The sequence below is a fragment of the Myotis daubentonii genome, chromosome 3, assembly GCF_963259705.1.
Source record: "Myotis daubentonii chromosome 3, mMyoDau2.1, whole genome shotgun sequence".
NCBI lineage: Eukaryota > Metazoa > Chordata > Mammalia > Chiroptera > Vespertilionidae > Myotis > Myotis daubentonii.
In genome coordinates, this window is record NC_081842.1 from 212,486,405 (window position 1) to 212,503,259 (window position 16,855).

General features: G+C 39.9%; 2 protein-coding genes across 9 annotated transcripts in view; both read right to left on the reverse strand.

The window, feature by feature from the left end:
- Window positions 1-16,855, reverse strand: part of PRDM2 (PR/SET domain 2) — a 116,385-nt gene that overhangs the window by 86,559 nt on the left and 12,971 nt on the right. For 6 of the 8 annotated variants that reach the window (XR_009452101.1, XM_059691204.1, XM_059691194.1 and 3 more), the window contains exon 2: window positions 14,707-14,778. The exons of the other annotated variants lie outside the window; for them this stretch is intronic. Coding sequence is in view for 5 of the 6 variants with exons in the window: in XM_059691204.1 (XP_059547187.1) it covers window positions 14,707-14,715 (9 nt within the window). In the remaining variant the exon portion in view is untranslated. The remainder of the gene's footprint in view (window positions 1-14,706; window positions 14,779-16,855) is intronic. 8 annotated transcript variants of the gene reach the window in all.
- Window positions 1-16,855, reverse strand: part of PDPN (podoplanin) — a 164,182-nt gene that overhangs the window by 63,500 nt on the left and 83,827 nt on the right. The gene's annotated exons all lie outside the window — the stretch shown is intronic.

A 16,855-nucleotide genomic window follows, 5' to 3' on the forward strand; every position in this document is an offset into this window, starting at 1 on the left:
TTCAAGTCAAAGGGAAACCAAGCATCTGTTAACTGGTACCACATATACCCTAAAGAACTCATGTGTGTATCATGACACCTAAGAATGCTGGGTTTTGTAGTCCAAGTGTTCTTTATTTCACTGCAAAGGGAGACATTCCCCAAGAACTTTCAAAGAAACCAACGTGGGCAAAAAGCAAACTCTAAAGTAAAAAGATTAATTTTCCCACAACAATCAAGCTCTTGTAGTTTTTGAGAAAGTTTTGTGCCAAGAAAAGAATATCATCCAAATATGAGTACTCCCTGAATTTCAATTGTTTAAAAAACTACCAATAGGCTGCTTCAAGAGAAAGAAATCCCCCAGCAATGAGCAAGTCATAATGAAGGTCTCTCGGGCCTGCTTTGAGCTGAATGCACAAAAGCAGACAGTGAAGACCTGGGTTGCTGCCTTGGATGGAGCAGTCAGCAGTGCATACGCCTCAGAAGCTTTGGCCCCAACATCATCACACCCAAGTTAAGTGCCTTCCAAACTATGGGAATACCAAATGTGCTCCAGAAAATGACCCTGTGGTATTTTTAATTAGCTAAAGTGCAAAAAATTCTCACTTCTAAATATAGTCCCCGTTTTTAAAACTGTAATCTATAAACTAGAATTATGGAAACGTGAATAAATTTTTTTCAAAGCGGAGAAAGGTATAAAATTGGTAGTTGGTACCCTAGGCTATAAAATAATTTTTTAACACTGATAAGTTAAGCAATATTAACAAGTACAAGCCCGAGTTATGAGTCCTATCACTTCCAGTAAGAGAAAGTTTTCCCCCTTTTTCGGATGGACTCCTAAGCAAAGATTTTAAAGAATTTGACATCATTTAACCCCCCCAGGAGCTTTGAAAAGACAGTCAGCTAAGCTAAACTGATACTTCCAGGCACTATCACAGTATTATTAACAACAGCTTCCTATGTCCTCAGAAGCTCCCCGGGGGACTGCTCGTAGGGCACTGTGCTAACCATTTTACATGCATGATAGAGTTTACTCCAAACAGAACAGGAGGCAGGGGCTGTCAGTGCCTCCTCCAGACAACACACACAAACATACATGAAGAGGCCCAGGGAAACTAAGTTGCTCAGGGCCATAATTTGAATCTTGTCTGTCTGACCCCAGAGCCCAGGCTCATAACCACTGTGGGGTTTCCAGTTAAGATTCTGCTAGATTAGGTTTGCGTCTCTAATGCAAAACATGATGACTATAGTTGATAACACTGTTACTGAATGACATTTGCAAAGAGAATAGAACTTAAATGTTCACAAACACACACAAAAGGATAAATATGATATGAGGGGTGATGGATATCTTAACTAATTGGAAGGTGGGAATGCTTTCAAAACATATATGTATATCAATTCACTACAATGTATAATTTAAATACCTTACAGATTTGTCAATTACATCTTAATGAAACTGAAAGAAAAAAAAAGATTCTGCTGGAATATAACCTAAGAACATCTACCCTAAAACCTCCAAACGTCCACGGAAAGGTCAGCAGAAGACGGTCCTAAGACAGAATGGTCATTCCCACAGGAAATGTGTAACATCAGTGTAAGTTGGAGACCAGGTATATTAAAATCTGTGAAACACGGTGAATATAAAGGACCTCAGGAGAGCTGCCAGAGGGGAAAGAAATAAGGAAAACTCCTACCCTTTTATTTACCTGCTTTCAGCCAGTCCATTATTTATAATTTGGGCTCATTTACCTAGTTGGGAAAAGCTATTTCTCTGTTTATTTTAGAGCCTTTACACTAGAACAGAACTCAACTTCCATCTCTACGCAGCCATCCAGCCCTGGCAGCTCCAAGGCCTTCCTCTAGCCTCTCAGGCTATCGGAATCTCCACTGCATGGAGCATTTTTAGAAAATCAGTGATTCGAGAAGCAGAAGGTGGGTTGGCCTGTCCAAGGAGAACCATCCTGTAACCTTCCTTAATTTTCCTGCATAGGTCTAATCACAATTTTAAACAATTACTTGTATAATTTCAAGTTTAACGTACCTCCCCATCAGAGGGCAATGAAGACATATGGTGTATACGTTATTGAATGCTGCACCCCAATTCTTAGCAAGAGATATAAAATGTTTGTCACTTATATACCTGAATGACTAAATGATTCTTGTAAGCTAACTGAAATCTTTTTTAGAAAAAGGAGGGATAGAAATAAAATAGCAGGGGCATCTATCAGGAAGTATTTTCTCCATGTGTGCCTGAATTTCTTACATCTGAGGTAGGTATTTTTCTGGGTTGATACAAGAACCCTGTTTTGGAATATATGATATGTTCTCAATTTCAAGCAACCAATTTATAAATTAAGCCTTTGGAACAAAAAAGCTTTAAAAATCCCTCACACGCTCAATAAAACTGGAATCTCTTTTTTGTATATATCTTGATAGTATCAGATGTAATATATTGTAAACAGGGTCATCCAACTTGGTCTCAGATCGATATTGTCTACAAGAAATTGCAATATCTAATCAATTAATTTAGTAAAGTATTTGAGTCCCTCCTATGGCCAGGCAATGTTTCAGGCATCACATCTGCCTTAACAATGTTTCCCTCTAGTAAGGAAGGCAAATAAAATCAGATATATGATGCCTGGTAGATATTGATGCTCTAAAGGAAAACCAAGCACAAGAAAGACGGTAATGGAGAGGGTAGGGTGCTACTTTAGACAGAGTGCTCAGGGAAGACCTCTCTACACCTAGGAAGAATCACGCAGCAACATGGGGTGAAATATGCCAGGAAAGTGAACAGCAAGGACCACTGCTGAGTTAGGAAAAAGCTTGGTGTGCTCAGAGAAGAGACAGGCAAAAGACCAATGTGTGCAGAGCAGAGAAGGTGAGGAAGGCAGGAGTAATAATACTTTAGGAGAAATGTATCACCACTTGCTGATCTACACAGAAGGTACCAACCATCGACCAGGCTGCAACCTCTAGGAAGGAACCCTGGCTGCTGCTCCTCCCAGGACCCCATCCTTGCTATCCCAGAATAAAGGTCCATTTGCATTTTAAGGCTTTTAACACTGATCACTGTGATAAGTATGGAGGAAGTTACAAGGACTTCCAGACTTCTCTATTATGCAATAGGAAACACAAGAGCTCTTTATTTCAATGAACTGATCTGGAATGGTATGTATTAAATGTAACTAACACATTAAATTTAAGTTAATTTAATTAACATACCTAATTCCATAAGTTACTTAGTTATTAACTATTAATTGATCTTGTTAATTTGATGTCTCCAACTTCTTACCTCAATCTCAAATGTAGTTAATATTCACTCCCTTCCCCAATAAATGGCCAAGCGGACCTCCTGCACTCAGTCCACCACTCAATGATTAACAAACACTCCTGGGTGCCTGCCCGGCCCTGTGCTGAGCGGTGAAGAAACAATGGTTACTTAGTAAAGCTGATCTGGCCCCCTCCCCACAAAGCTCACTGGCTAGAGGAATTGCTCTTCTCCTGCTTCCCAGCACACAAAACCTCAGAGAGATTTTGACTCTCCAGTTCTTCCAGCAGTGGAGGGAGCATCTGAAAAGACCCCCTGCTGCTTCCTCCTAACACCTTTCCTCCAGCCCAGGAGGACTATCCTCTGCCATGTTGTGGGGTGCAGGAGAACTTAGGGAGCATGACATTTATTCCTTCCTCTGGCCAAGATCTATGCTAAGCACTGTCTGTGCATTACCTCACAACAATAACCAAAGCTAACACTGACCAAGTATGCAGGCCACTCAGACACTACTCCAAGCACTTTCCATGCATTACCTCGTTTGACCTTTTCACTACCACTCTGGCTGTAATTTTATGATCCCCCTTTTTACAGATGAAAATTGAAACCTGCCCATAGCTGTAGTTACTGAGTGGCAGAGCTAGGGTACAAACCCAGAGAGTTGGGCTTCAGGGTCTGAACTTTCAAATACGATGCAGTGGCGTAGCTCTGTCAAGTAACTTCCCTAAACTACAAGACTTTAAAGTAGTGGAGCCAAGATCAAGTCCACATAGTCAGACTCCAGTGGGGTCTCACACTATAGTCCGGGGATGCCTGGGAAGTCCCTCTCGGGGGTCCATGAGCTAGTTTTTATAATAATACTAAGATGTTATCTGCCTTCTTCACTCTTAGGTATGGAGAGGAAAGTTTGGGGGAAGCTATGACATTCTGCTGGCTAATGGAATGGGATTAATCTTAGGTTTCAAAATGTTCTGGTTTATGAATAAGGCCATGTGTTAAGGATTGAGCATTCCAGGGGAAGTCTGAGGAGACAAAGAGCTTGGCATGTTCAGGAAAAGAGGCCACTATGGCCAGGTCAGAGTGACCCAGGGAGCAAGCAGAGGTGGCCAACACCAGAACCTGCAGAGCCCTGAGGGCCAGGGCACAGAGACTGGATGGCATGAGGAGAGTGGTGGGACCCCACCAGAAGGTTTTGGTCAGGGGAATGACAGGATGTCATGAGGTTTTCTATTCCATATTTTACTCCCTGGCCCCTAAAGGCACCAACTTCTGGCTCCTCCTCCTTTCACCAAACTAGATCTCTTACTCCTCTGGGGCTTTTGCAATTCAGGCTTTTAGATGATAATGAACCAAGGCCACTGGTCCTTATGGCCCTCAATTCTTCTGCCAGTCAATATTCTCTACATCCTTCCAGGTCAAGTTCAAATCCCAGATCATCCATGAAGACATTCTAAACAACTCATGATGATTGTCCACTTCTCTGATTTCCTCTATGGTTAGTTTTACACTGTATAAGTATAGTACTTAAGGCACGGGGAAAATGATTCAATGGGGAGAGATGTCAGTGAGGTAATCAATTAGGAAGTTTCTATAACAGCCCAAACAAGGGATGTTTGGGTCTGAACTCAAGCAATGACAGTGATAAGAAGTTATTTTGTTTTATTATAAAGTTTTTGTAAATACAGTTTTTGTTGATTTCAGAGAGGAAGGGAGAGGGAGAAATAGAAACATCAATGATGAGAGGAGAAACCAAGATGGCGGCATAGGTAAACACCGGATATTGCTGCCTCGCACAACCACTTCAAAAATACAACTAAAAGACAAAAAGGACATCATCCAGAACCACAGGAAGGCTGGCTGAGTGGAAATTCTACAACTAGAAGGAAAGAGAAAAGCACACCGAGACTCAGAGGAGATGCGGAAGTAAAGTGCAGAGGTACAGAAGCTCGAGCAGAAAGGGCTGGCAAGTGAGGATGGTTGTCTTTTTCAATCGGGAGGGAGACACACTCTCCCACTCTGAACTCCAGTTCCGGGCGAGTCTCTGGGGACCCAGACTCATACGGGGAGAAACTGGACTGTCTGGCATCGGGCGGAACTTGAGGGTGGCTTTCTCTCAGAGGTGCTTACAGTGATTACCACGGGACACTGAGACCCCAGGCCTCTTAGGATAGGACTGAGGAGCAGCCATAGCTGTTTGCTCCGCCCTGTTGATTCCCTGAGACCCTGTCCCACCCAAGCTGTGCGCAGAGGCTTTTGCATATGAATGGCCTGTCCTCTGCAATCTAAAATTACCTAACAAACTGCAGCTGGGTCAGAGAGATCCAGAACATCCAAAAGAAGGCCCAAGGCCCCACAGCAGCTTGCATTGCTTCACAGCTGGGCCTCATCTGGGCCCCTCCAAACCCCAAACAAAGAAGATGAAGCTGCAGATCTCTCCGTAGCTCCTGCTGGGTAGCCTCAGGCAGAGGCTAAATTAGCACCTCCTTAGAGATCCAAGAGCCAGTGTACCCAGTGGTCAGAGTGGGACCATCCAGATTACAATGCCTCAGATCCATAAGGGACACACCCAGGAGACAGACTCAGTGGGCACCAAAGCCCCACTAAAGCAAGTCTTGCTCCATAAGGATGTCTCCAGCACAGAAGTTCTCCCACTGCAGACACAGCTGATTCTCACAGCCAATTGGCCTGGAGGTCAATTCCTCCCAGTGATACCTACAACAATCAAGGCTTAACTACAACAAGACTGTGCACAAAGCCCACAAAGGGGTGCACCAAGAGTGTCCACCTCAAGTAATTGGGGAGGCTGAGCCACTGGGCCCTATAGGACACTTAGCACAGAAAGCCACTCTATCAACACAAGGAAGCAGCCAAAATGAGGAGACAAAGAAACAGGTCACAAATGACAGAAATGGAGGAAAGCAAACGACTGGATATAGAGTTCAAAACCACGGTTATAAGGTTTTTCAAGAATTTTCTAGAAACCACCGATAAATTTAGTGAGACCCTCGAGGATACAAAAAAGGTCCAACTAGAAATTAAGCATACACTGACTGAAATAAAGAACAGTATACAGAGATCCAACAGCAGACTAGAGGATAGCAAGAAGCAAGTCAAAGATTTGAAATACGAAGAAGCAAAAAACACCCAATCGGAAAAACAAAAAGAAAAAAGAATCCAAAAATATGAAGATAGTGTAAGGAGCCTCTGGGACAACTTTAAGCATTCCAACATCCGAATTATGGGGGTGCCAGAAGAAGAGAGAGAGCAAGATATTGAAAATCTATTTGAAGAAATAATGACAGAAAACTTCCCCAACCTGGTGAAAGAAATAGACTTACAAGTCCAGAAGTGCAGAGAACCCCAAACAAAAGGAATCCAAAGAGGACCACACCAAGACACATCATAATTAAAATGCCAAGAGCAAAAGACAAAGAGAGAATCTTAAAAGCAGCAAGAGAAAAAGTCACCTACCTATAAGGGAGTACCCATAAGATTGTCAGCTGATTTCTCAACAGAAACTATGCAGGCCAGAAGGGAGTGGCAAGAAATATTCAAAGTGATGAATGCCAAGAATCTACAACCAAGATTACTTTACCCAGCAAAGCTATCATTCAGAATTGAATGTCAAATAAAGAGCTTCACAGATAAGAAAAAGCTAAAGGAGTTCATCACCACCAAACCAGTATTATATGAAATGCTGAAAGGTATCCTTTAAGAAGAGGAAGAAGAAGACAAAGTTAAAGATAAAAATTATGAACAACAAATACATATCTATCAACAAGTGAATCTAAAAATCAAGTGAATAAATAATCTGATGAACAGAATAAACTGGTGAATATAATAGAATCAGGGGCATAGAAAGGGAGTGGACTGACAATTCTCAGGGGGAAGAGGGTGTGGGGGTGTGGGAAGAGACTGGAAAAAAATCGTACACCTATGGATGAGGACAGTGGGGGGGGGGGGGTAAGGGCAGAGGATGGGGTGGGAACCGGGTGGAGGGGAGCTATGGGGGGGAAAAAGAGGAACAACTGTAATAATCTGAACAATGAAGATTTAATTTAAAAAAAAAAGAGAGAGAGAAAGAAACATCAATGATGAGAGAGAATCATCCATCCACTGCTTCCTGCATGCCCCCTAGTTGGAATCGAGCCTGCAACCCAGGCATGTGCCCTGACCAGGAATCGAACAGTGAGCTCGATAAGAAGGTATTTTATAAAGGCAGAATCAAGACTTAGTTACTGCCTGAAAATAAGAATGATGATACACAGTGTTTCCTACATATATGCCAGGAACTAACCTTAGCGTTTTATGTTTATTAACTTTGCTCTTGACCACAATTGCATGGGGTGGGCAGCACTACTCTTCCTATTTAACAGGTGAGAAAGCAAATACCAAAAAGTCAGTGACTTGCTCAAGGTCACGCAGCTGGATTGGCAGAGCCAGGACTGAAGGTGGAATGTGAGTCACAAGATAACTAAAGTGAGGCAGAGCTAAACAATCCTGACACCTTCTCTACCGAAGCATTTATATCAGAGTAACATAAAATGCAACCCTTCTTGCCACAGTCTTCTATATTACATAGGGAAATACTGTTCAAGTTCCTAAATTTTTTTTCAAATTTCAAAAATAATTCAATAATCTTCAGAAAGACATTGTACTTGATTTTATTTTATAAATTGCTAATTTATAAATTTAGTAGAATATGTGATTCAAAATGAAATTTAAGTGCCATCATTATTAAACACATTAATTTCCTCAACTATACACTCATTAATTGAGGTTTAAGTCATCATGGATAGAAACCATCTTAGTTGGAAGTCTTTTTTAAAAAGTATGAAAAATCAAATGTGCATTTATACTTACAGAAATAAGTAATTATTTATACAAATGCAATTCAATGTTAATAATATGCTAAAATAGCAAAAGTGGTTTCAATTTTTTACACAATATATATTTTTAGAATTAGAAAAAAGTAGAGGAGCTATCTAAAATTAAAGATAGAAAGCCATCCCAGGGTTTCCCCTAACCTTTAGAAACATGGTATGAAGAGACTTTATCTAGATGGTCAGGTGATGGCCCATGAAATCCTATATAATAAAACCCTAATATGCAAATCGACTGAACAGCAGAACAACCGGTCGCTATGACGCACACTGACCACTAGATGGCAGATGTTCAATGCTGGAGCTGCCCCCTGGTGGGAGCGCCGTTCAGCCAGAAGCCAGGCTCATGGCTGGCAAGTGCAGCAGCAGTGGCGGGAGCCTCTCCTGCCTCCGTTGCAAGGTGGGCAGTAAGGAGCAAGAGGTCCCGGACAGTCAGAGGGATGTCTGACCAGCTGGCAGACATTTCCTGAGGGATCCCGGGCTGTGAGAGGGTGCAGGCCAGGCTGAAAGACCCCACCTTAGTGCACGAAATTTCATGCACCAGGCCTCTAGTATTTTCTATAAAAGGAATAAACTACTGATATACACAACTGGATAAAGCTCAAACATTACGCTGACCAAAAGGAGACAAACACAGAAGAGCACGTATGTATGACTCCATTAATGAAAAATTCTAGAACAGGAAAAGCCAACCCACAGGGACAGTGAGTCGATCAGTGGCTGCCTGAGGCAGAGGCTGAGGGGAGAGCCACAGCAATTTTCTGGGATGATGGAAACGTCCTACCTCTTGACAGAGGTGGTAGTTAACATCAGTGTGAAAATTCAGGACCATACACTCCAAATGAGTACATTTCACTGCACATAAATAAGAAAAAAATCCTACACTTTCCTCTTTAAATCATGTTAAAATGAAACTTTAATCTCCTAGAAAATAAAAAAACAAAAATACCAATGTCATAGAAAAACAACTTTTTAATCTAGATTTTTTTCAAAACGCTCAGTTTCCCTTCTCCCTGAGTAAGTCTACTCTGGTCGGCCCTTGCAGTGACCACTGAGCAACCCCATAGCTCTGACCACTCACCTCCCCCGCCCTTCTGCTCCTCGGAACCAGCCTGCTCCACTCCCTCTCCTCACACCCAGATAAACTCACTGGGATGAGTAAGGTAACTCTGCTCTACAGCATGACACTGGCACTGCCTCCTGTAGATAAGCCGCATGTACCCCTGACAGAGACAGCATATACTCATGTTTTCATTGTTTAAAATATAAGAATGAGCAAATTCTCCTGGTATTTCGTTTAAATTTACGGAAGTACTTCTTTCACACACTCTACCCAGACAATGGCCATAAATTATTATATCAGATTTAATTGATTTAATTAAAGCGCCAAGATTTTTAAATACCAATTGATCAAAACTAATACTAGAGTAATATTGCTTAATATTAAGACATATCATTATATATTCAAAATAAGATATATTATTGCTACCACAGACTAATAACCACCATAGTAATCATTGTTACCAGCAAAAAAAAATCCAAGAATTAAAGAGTATTAAAGTACTCAAATTCTGTGAACAACTCCGATTAAACTTGAAATAAAGACTCTTTACTATTCTTGGGGCAAAATGGGTGGGGGTGGGGATCAAACAAGCTTCAGTTTACTGAAATAGCATTAAATTATATGTGGTTAAGGAATGAGTAAGACTGCAATAACAATAAACAGATGGGGACATAGATAAGAAAATCTTATATACCGTCTTTGGAAAAGAAAAGCAGTCAAACAGTTCTGAAACATTAAAAAATACCCTCCTGCACAAAGCTGGCAGGTCCGTTAAGTTGTCCAAGTGAAGAAAATGTCCTCAAATATGGTGTTAATCTCAACAGTGAACAAACATTACTACACTCTTGCCCCTTTACAATCCAGTCTCATGGCACAGTGAGCATGCTATTCTAAAAATGGAAACCAAAGTATGTCACTGTCCAGTGGCTTCCCACTGAACTTATAATAAAAAATACACTTCTTCCCATGGCCTTTGAGGGCCTATAAATCTGGCCCTTGCCTCACATACTAACTTCATCTTGTCCCAGAGTCCCACATATTGCCAAGCTCCAGCCCTGGCTTGCTCCCTGTGCCTTGAACCAGCAAGCTCATTCCCACCTCAAGGCCTTTGTACTGTCTGTTGTTCACTCTGCCCAGAATTTTCTTTCCCAAGATCCTCATATATCTGGTTCCTGCTTATTACTTGGGCCTATTATTCAATTATTATTAAGAATTCTATTAGTTTATTATGATTCTATTGTTAATCACCCTTCTGGAATAGCCTTCTCTGACCATGTAATCCAGAGAACCTCCCCCTACCTTCACCCAGCATTCTTTATCACATTACCTTGCTGCACTGTCTTCACAGCACTTTTCACTGTCTGAACTTATCTTCCTGCTTTTGCACTGTCGCCCTCTGCGAGCATGTAAGTCGCAGAGCAGAGCCCTCACCTATGTGCTTCACTGCAGAGTCCACAGCACACCGGGACGCAGTCTATGCAGGATGCGTGATGGGATGAATGAACGTCAGCACAGTGCAGATGATGGAAATATGGCTTATCACAGTTCTCAGGGTTACATTTGCAGCATCAAGTGATTATACCTTCCTTTTGATTATTTTTTTGTATGTAAGACTTTAAAACAAGTTTAGAAGGCTAAATTGCTGGCATTACCACAGATTACTGATGAGGACAGAGAGATGCTGCAATCATAAGCTACTATACTGGTAGAAGTTTCAAGTATTAGTAATAAGAGTTATACAAAGGTTCTTTTTAGAAAATTAAGTATGACTCGATAAATTGGTAATCAAGGCCATTGTATTAAATCATCAAGGTGAAAGACTACAGAATGTTATATATTAAATATATATCAATAAAGCTGGAATGATTGGGGCTATACCCCAGTATTATAGTTCTCCTCTCCTCCCAGGCACTTGACGGAATGCTCTGCTCCCCCCCACCTGAGTTTTAAATTACATGTGGCCATATGATTAACTTTGGCCAGTTAAATGTAAACAGAAGTGACATGTGTTGAGACAAAGCCTCCATCATCCTTGGTTCTTGAGCAACCACAATAGCAGAGCCACAATGGATGTGTACTGAGAACCAGAAATAAATGGCTGCTGTGTTAAGCCCCCAAAATTTGGGGGCAGCCTGTTAGCACGGCATCACACAGCTTATCCTGATATAGCAATACAGCACAGTGAGCAAAAACCAGGCTTTGGGATCTACAGGCCTGGGTGTGAATCAGAGACCTACCACATGTCTGAATGATCATGGCCAAACCACCTCTCTGGGCCTTAATGTCTTCATCCATAAAATGGTTAAAAAACCTGTACTTCATAGGGTGGGTATGAAGACTGAATTAATAAGAAAATGTGTGTGCGATAACGAAATGCCTGGCATGCTGGGTAATCACTCAACAGATAGGAATATGGCATTAAACTCTAACATACCTACTGTAAGCTACTTTGAGCATAGTTGCATTATGGAACTGCACTCATTTTTATGTTCTATAAAAGTACAGTAAGTCCTCATTTAATGTCATTCATAGATTGTGCAAACTTTAAGTGAAATGTGGTAAAATGAAACAATTTTAGCATAGGGCTAAGTGATACAAACAAGAGTTAACTTCCTAAGGCATCTCATCAACGTTATAACGAAGGACATTGAAGTAAAGGAGGTGAGGAACTTCTATAAAGCATTCTAAACTCTTCAACGAGAGAACCACTTATAAAGTTCTGGATTCTGCTAGATAAATCGAAGAACAAGAAGAAAAATAGTGGAACATCTCGAAGTTAAATATTTAGATGGATGTGTAAAGTAAGTGGAGTAAAGGATATCTATGATTTGCAAATGGAGAGAAAAGAAAATGGACAGCGAGGGAAGGAGGTAAGGAGTTGCTCCTCTTGCCTGCCAGTCAGGCCTGGGCTCAGTTATAGAAGAACAAAGGCTCACATGGAAAGCAAGCTGGGTGCTAAGTTGGGAAGACAAGAGATAGTACGAAAGGGGTAAGTGCTGAGTGGAGAACCGGCCAGAAGAGAAAGAAGGATAAAGAACAAGTGGGCCTTGGCTCCAGGATCCCAGGGCTGGGACTGGAGGGAAAGCCTCGCAAGCGACCACTCGAAACGCATTGGTAACACCGAGCAGTCCAGGGGCTGCTTCAATAGTCAGGGCTTAAAATACCAGCACGCTTGGGGCTTTGAACTCTCGTTTCCTCTGAAGGACTAACTTGTAAACAATATGGTATGCTCACTCCTAGGGTCCGTTAGTCCCTAAAACTTGGCTGTCAGGCACACATGGATGAATGATGCTGCGTATTGTCTTAGAGACCACACCCACTACAAGGGCCAGATCTGACAGCTAACGTTCATCAAAGCTACATGGATCAGTCCCTAGAGAGAAAAATCGAACCCTAAACTCACCATCAAGATTTGAATTACAAATCTGGTTCAAGTTAAAACTTTTGGACTATCTACACTTTTGTATAGTTATTTAGAAGTTTTGAAGCATGCATTGCTCATTTTCACTGGCTGCAAATGAGAAGAATAAATACAAGAGGGAAAAACATAAAATGTCCTAAAACAATTCTTAATTTTTAAAAATTACTGGGATAACTATTCAGAAACACTCTTTTGCCACGACATAATCATCAGGACTAAATATCATGTAACTAATATTCCTCAAATAAAGAAAATATAACTAAAGATGCTGAAATTTTACTCATAAAAAGTGGACTTTTTATAATACAAATAAAAGTTTCATTACTACCAGGCCATTTAAATTACACCCACATCAGAAATGTGCTAACCATTAGAAACATAAGAGGACTCTTTTCCATTGATATTTGGCATTTAGCATCAAAGGCAGTCCTCTGCAGATCTGATACTAAAACTTGTCAAATGCAAAATGAAACTGTAAAAAAGCCAAAAAAAGAAATGGTCACAACTCTTTTAAATGGCATGTGGACTTTCTTTAAATACAAGTTCATTTGATATAAATGAAATATTGAAGCGAATGTGTGAGGTGTCAAAGAAATAAAATATTAGAAATACTAATAGCCTAATAAGATGCAAGAATTAAAGCATTATTACGCCTAAGGTGAAAGTTGTAGCCACTGAAATAATGACTGCTGAACAATGAGGCAACAAAAGCAACGTCGATATTTAGATTCCACTTTGGAAACTTTCACGATCGTTCTTTTTTTTTTTTTCATGATCATTCTAATCCAAAATCAAGACTTCTAACTAACAACAGTTCCTGGGCCATTAGAAAAGCAAGTTCCTTTGGGTGACAAGGTTCACATTAAGAATCAGTCTTAAAATGGGAAAATATATGAAATCTATGACACATATATGCATATAACTTTATGGGCAATGACTGTGAAAATCCACTGTTCTCCTTCCCTCCCCCATTTTACCATTTCAAAAACAATTTGCCTTCAAAAGCATGTCAGTAAATCTGCAAGTTTTAAAATAATGGAAACCACGTGCCCCATGTGTTCACCAGATTCATTTTTATGACGTATGGTCCTGTGCATTAACATAAACATATTTTGATAAAGAAAGTAATAAAAAGAAATCAAAGAATCCATTCCAAAAATTTCACATCTCTCAATGCAACACAGGACTGAATTTATTAAACTTGGCCACCTAATAAAATTGGACTTGTGATCTCAGTTAGAGGCACCTGCAACTGATAAAAAGGTGTCCCAAGTTTCACTTGATGAGGGATACAAATATTTTCCAGACTGGTAGTTTTACGCTAAGCACTAAAAATTATAGACTTCACATATTTAAGTTCTGTCCTTTTTTAAAAAAATGTGTTTATAAAGATTTCAAAAGAGAATGTTTCTGACACTCATAAATTTCTATAACTGCAAGTGAATAATATTAAGGTCAGAAAATAAGAATTCTACTCTATAATGTATTAAATCCATATAACAGGTTCTACTTATCAGAACACCCTTAAGGCTACAGAAATGTCCACAGCAGGTGATCTCCAGGTAATCCCAAACCCCTGAAAGGTGAAGCACATCTTACATTTCAATATCTGCCCTCTTGTTTCTATTCCATGAACAGGTTTTTCAAAGACAGAGCATCTTAAAGTTTCCCATTTGATCAATTTTGGTCTTTAAAAAACAACAACAAAACTTTTAAAATTCTCTTTTCAGTCAATGGGTATTATGAAATTAAAAGTATTAAAAATAAAAGCTTAGTAAGCCTCAAAACAAAACAAATAATTAACACCAAAGTGTAGCAGGGGAGAGGTAAAAAAAAGAAAGAAAGGAAGAAAGAAAATCTGAATTAGGTCCCTAAGAATGAATGAGTCTTCTACTCAGGGTTCCATAGAAATGCCAACCCATGCCCCCAAAATGCACACCATGAAAGCAATGGATTCATTAATGGCTTTAAGAACAGAAAGGAAAACCTGGGAGGAATGAATGTTGTGTGCTACTATCTTTTAGAAATCAAGAACTGGTCTAACATCTAGGTAATGTATTTGTATAAATTCTTATATTTAAACTCACCTGATTCATTTTCAATTCCTGTTGTGTTCTGAAAAGATACACACAACAAAAACTTCTTTGATTACATGAGCCCTAAAAAGAAAAACAGACAATTGTAATATGTACCTGCCTACACATTTCCAGTGATTTAAAACCACATACAGAACTGCAGAGTTTGCTCAAAGGGCTATTCATAAAGCAACTCCATGCCCGATCAACTTCGATTTATGCTGAGAGCTTACTTCACAGATTTATTAGCTACAATAAAAAAGATTTCTTGCTAATCTTTACCAGGGCTTCATTGTACTCTACAATTGAAAGCAGACTCATTAGAATGACATCAAATTTTTGCTTTGGAATTGCATCATTCCTAAGAAGAAATGTTAGCTTTGTTCATATGAACACAAAGCCTTGTTGCATGAATTATGCAATTTAATGTCCTTCCCCTACTTATATCAATACTGAGTTGAATACAAACACAAATAGACCCCTTTACATTATTTTGTTTTTCAAGTTCCTGAAGTAGAGGCGGATTCAATAGCATTTTCATAGCAAGTTCTCTTTGAGAAACAGAACAAAAACCTTGTAGTAAAATGCAAATGTTTTATTAAAAGCTGTTTGGAAAGAACAACAATTGTTCCTTTAAATTTCTTCTTCAATATACTCATAGTATAATAAAATAACAAGAATACAAAATCATTTCTTACAAGTGAACATGACATACTTGTTTTTAAATAACAATCTATAAAGATGGTCCTCTCTGCAACATACGTCCTGCGAGTCAATTGAAGTCTTTCACAATAAATGAAAATCATGCCACTTTCCGGAGCACTGCCACTGTAATATTCTACGCTTTCAGCATGTATACATGCACACACCATTAAGCATAATTCTATTTCTTCATGAATTTACTTACAATAATCTCTTATTCCTATGCCCCAAAGACACTGCTCACCTTAGAACTGTATGTTCCAATTGTTAATAAACCAAGGAGCATGTAACTCAATGATATTCTGCATACGAAGAGAAAATTCTGCCTGCCCACTTCATGCAGAATGGGGCTTTTACATTTTACCCTGGTCCTTAACAAGGACAGTTTGGGGTTTCTTTTCTCTTGAGCTACTTAACCACACTCACCTGATCACCTTTAGGGCCTGGTCATCTAAACTAGCTTTTATTCATACTGGCACAGGAAAGGATTCCATAACTTGTATCTTGTTGAAGAACTCAGTCTAGCCAAACCAATATAAACTCGTAAGTAAATACTCAGTGAACACAATTTCAGAAAACTGGAGGTTAATGCATAAGTCCATTCTTTTCAAATTTAATATTGAGCTTCTTTCTCAGATACATGTATTTCTTTAGTATATATTCTATACTGAATATAATTGATCCTTCTCATTTGTAAATTGTTATTAATTTACTGTCTAACAGTGGAGATTAGTGGCCTAGGAGGTGTGCATGCCTGGCCCTCTCTACCACAAATGCCTACTGGCTGGTCCCACTCAGAGGAATCTTGTGAATAAAATGCCAGGTTTTTCACCTGCTTCTCACTAAGTTTTTGGAGGTGGATTTACTAACACTGGCCACAGGGTGTTCTCTTCGAGGAACAGAACGAAAAAAAATACAATAAAATACAAATGTTTTCATGAAAGATCTTCAGAAAGAGCTATACAATGTTTTGCAAGATAAGCACTGTTCACCGGAATGGCTACGGCTTTTCCATCCAGAGATGGAAAGCCACTGGGAGGCTGAAGGTGGCAGGAATGATCTACCGTGACTTAGATTTAAAGAGACTAAGAACTACAAATTGCTAGTTACAGAATAGTCCCAGGGATGTGGCTTTCCACATGGGGAATATGCCCAATAACTGTAGTAACGATGTGCGATGCCAGGGGGGTAGTTAAAATATCCGGTGGAGTACTTTGTAAAGTATATGATAGGCTAACTACCATGTTTTGCTAATTCAAAATAATATTGAAAAGAGATTGTAAGAGAGTGGGGTGGAGGCAAGCAGACCTCTTTAGGAGGCTAATAGCCCAGCCTAGCAAGAGACCACAGTGGTTTGACCCAGGTAGTAGAAAAAATGTGAGAAGTAGCTGGATCCTGGATCTATTTGCAAAATAGAGTCCCAGGATTTGATGCCAGATTAGATTCCAGGTATGAAAGA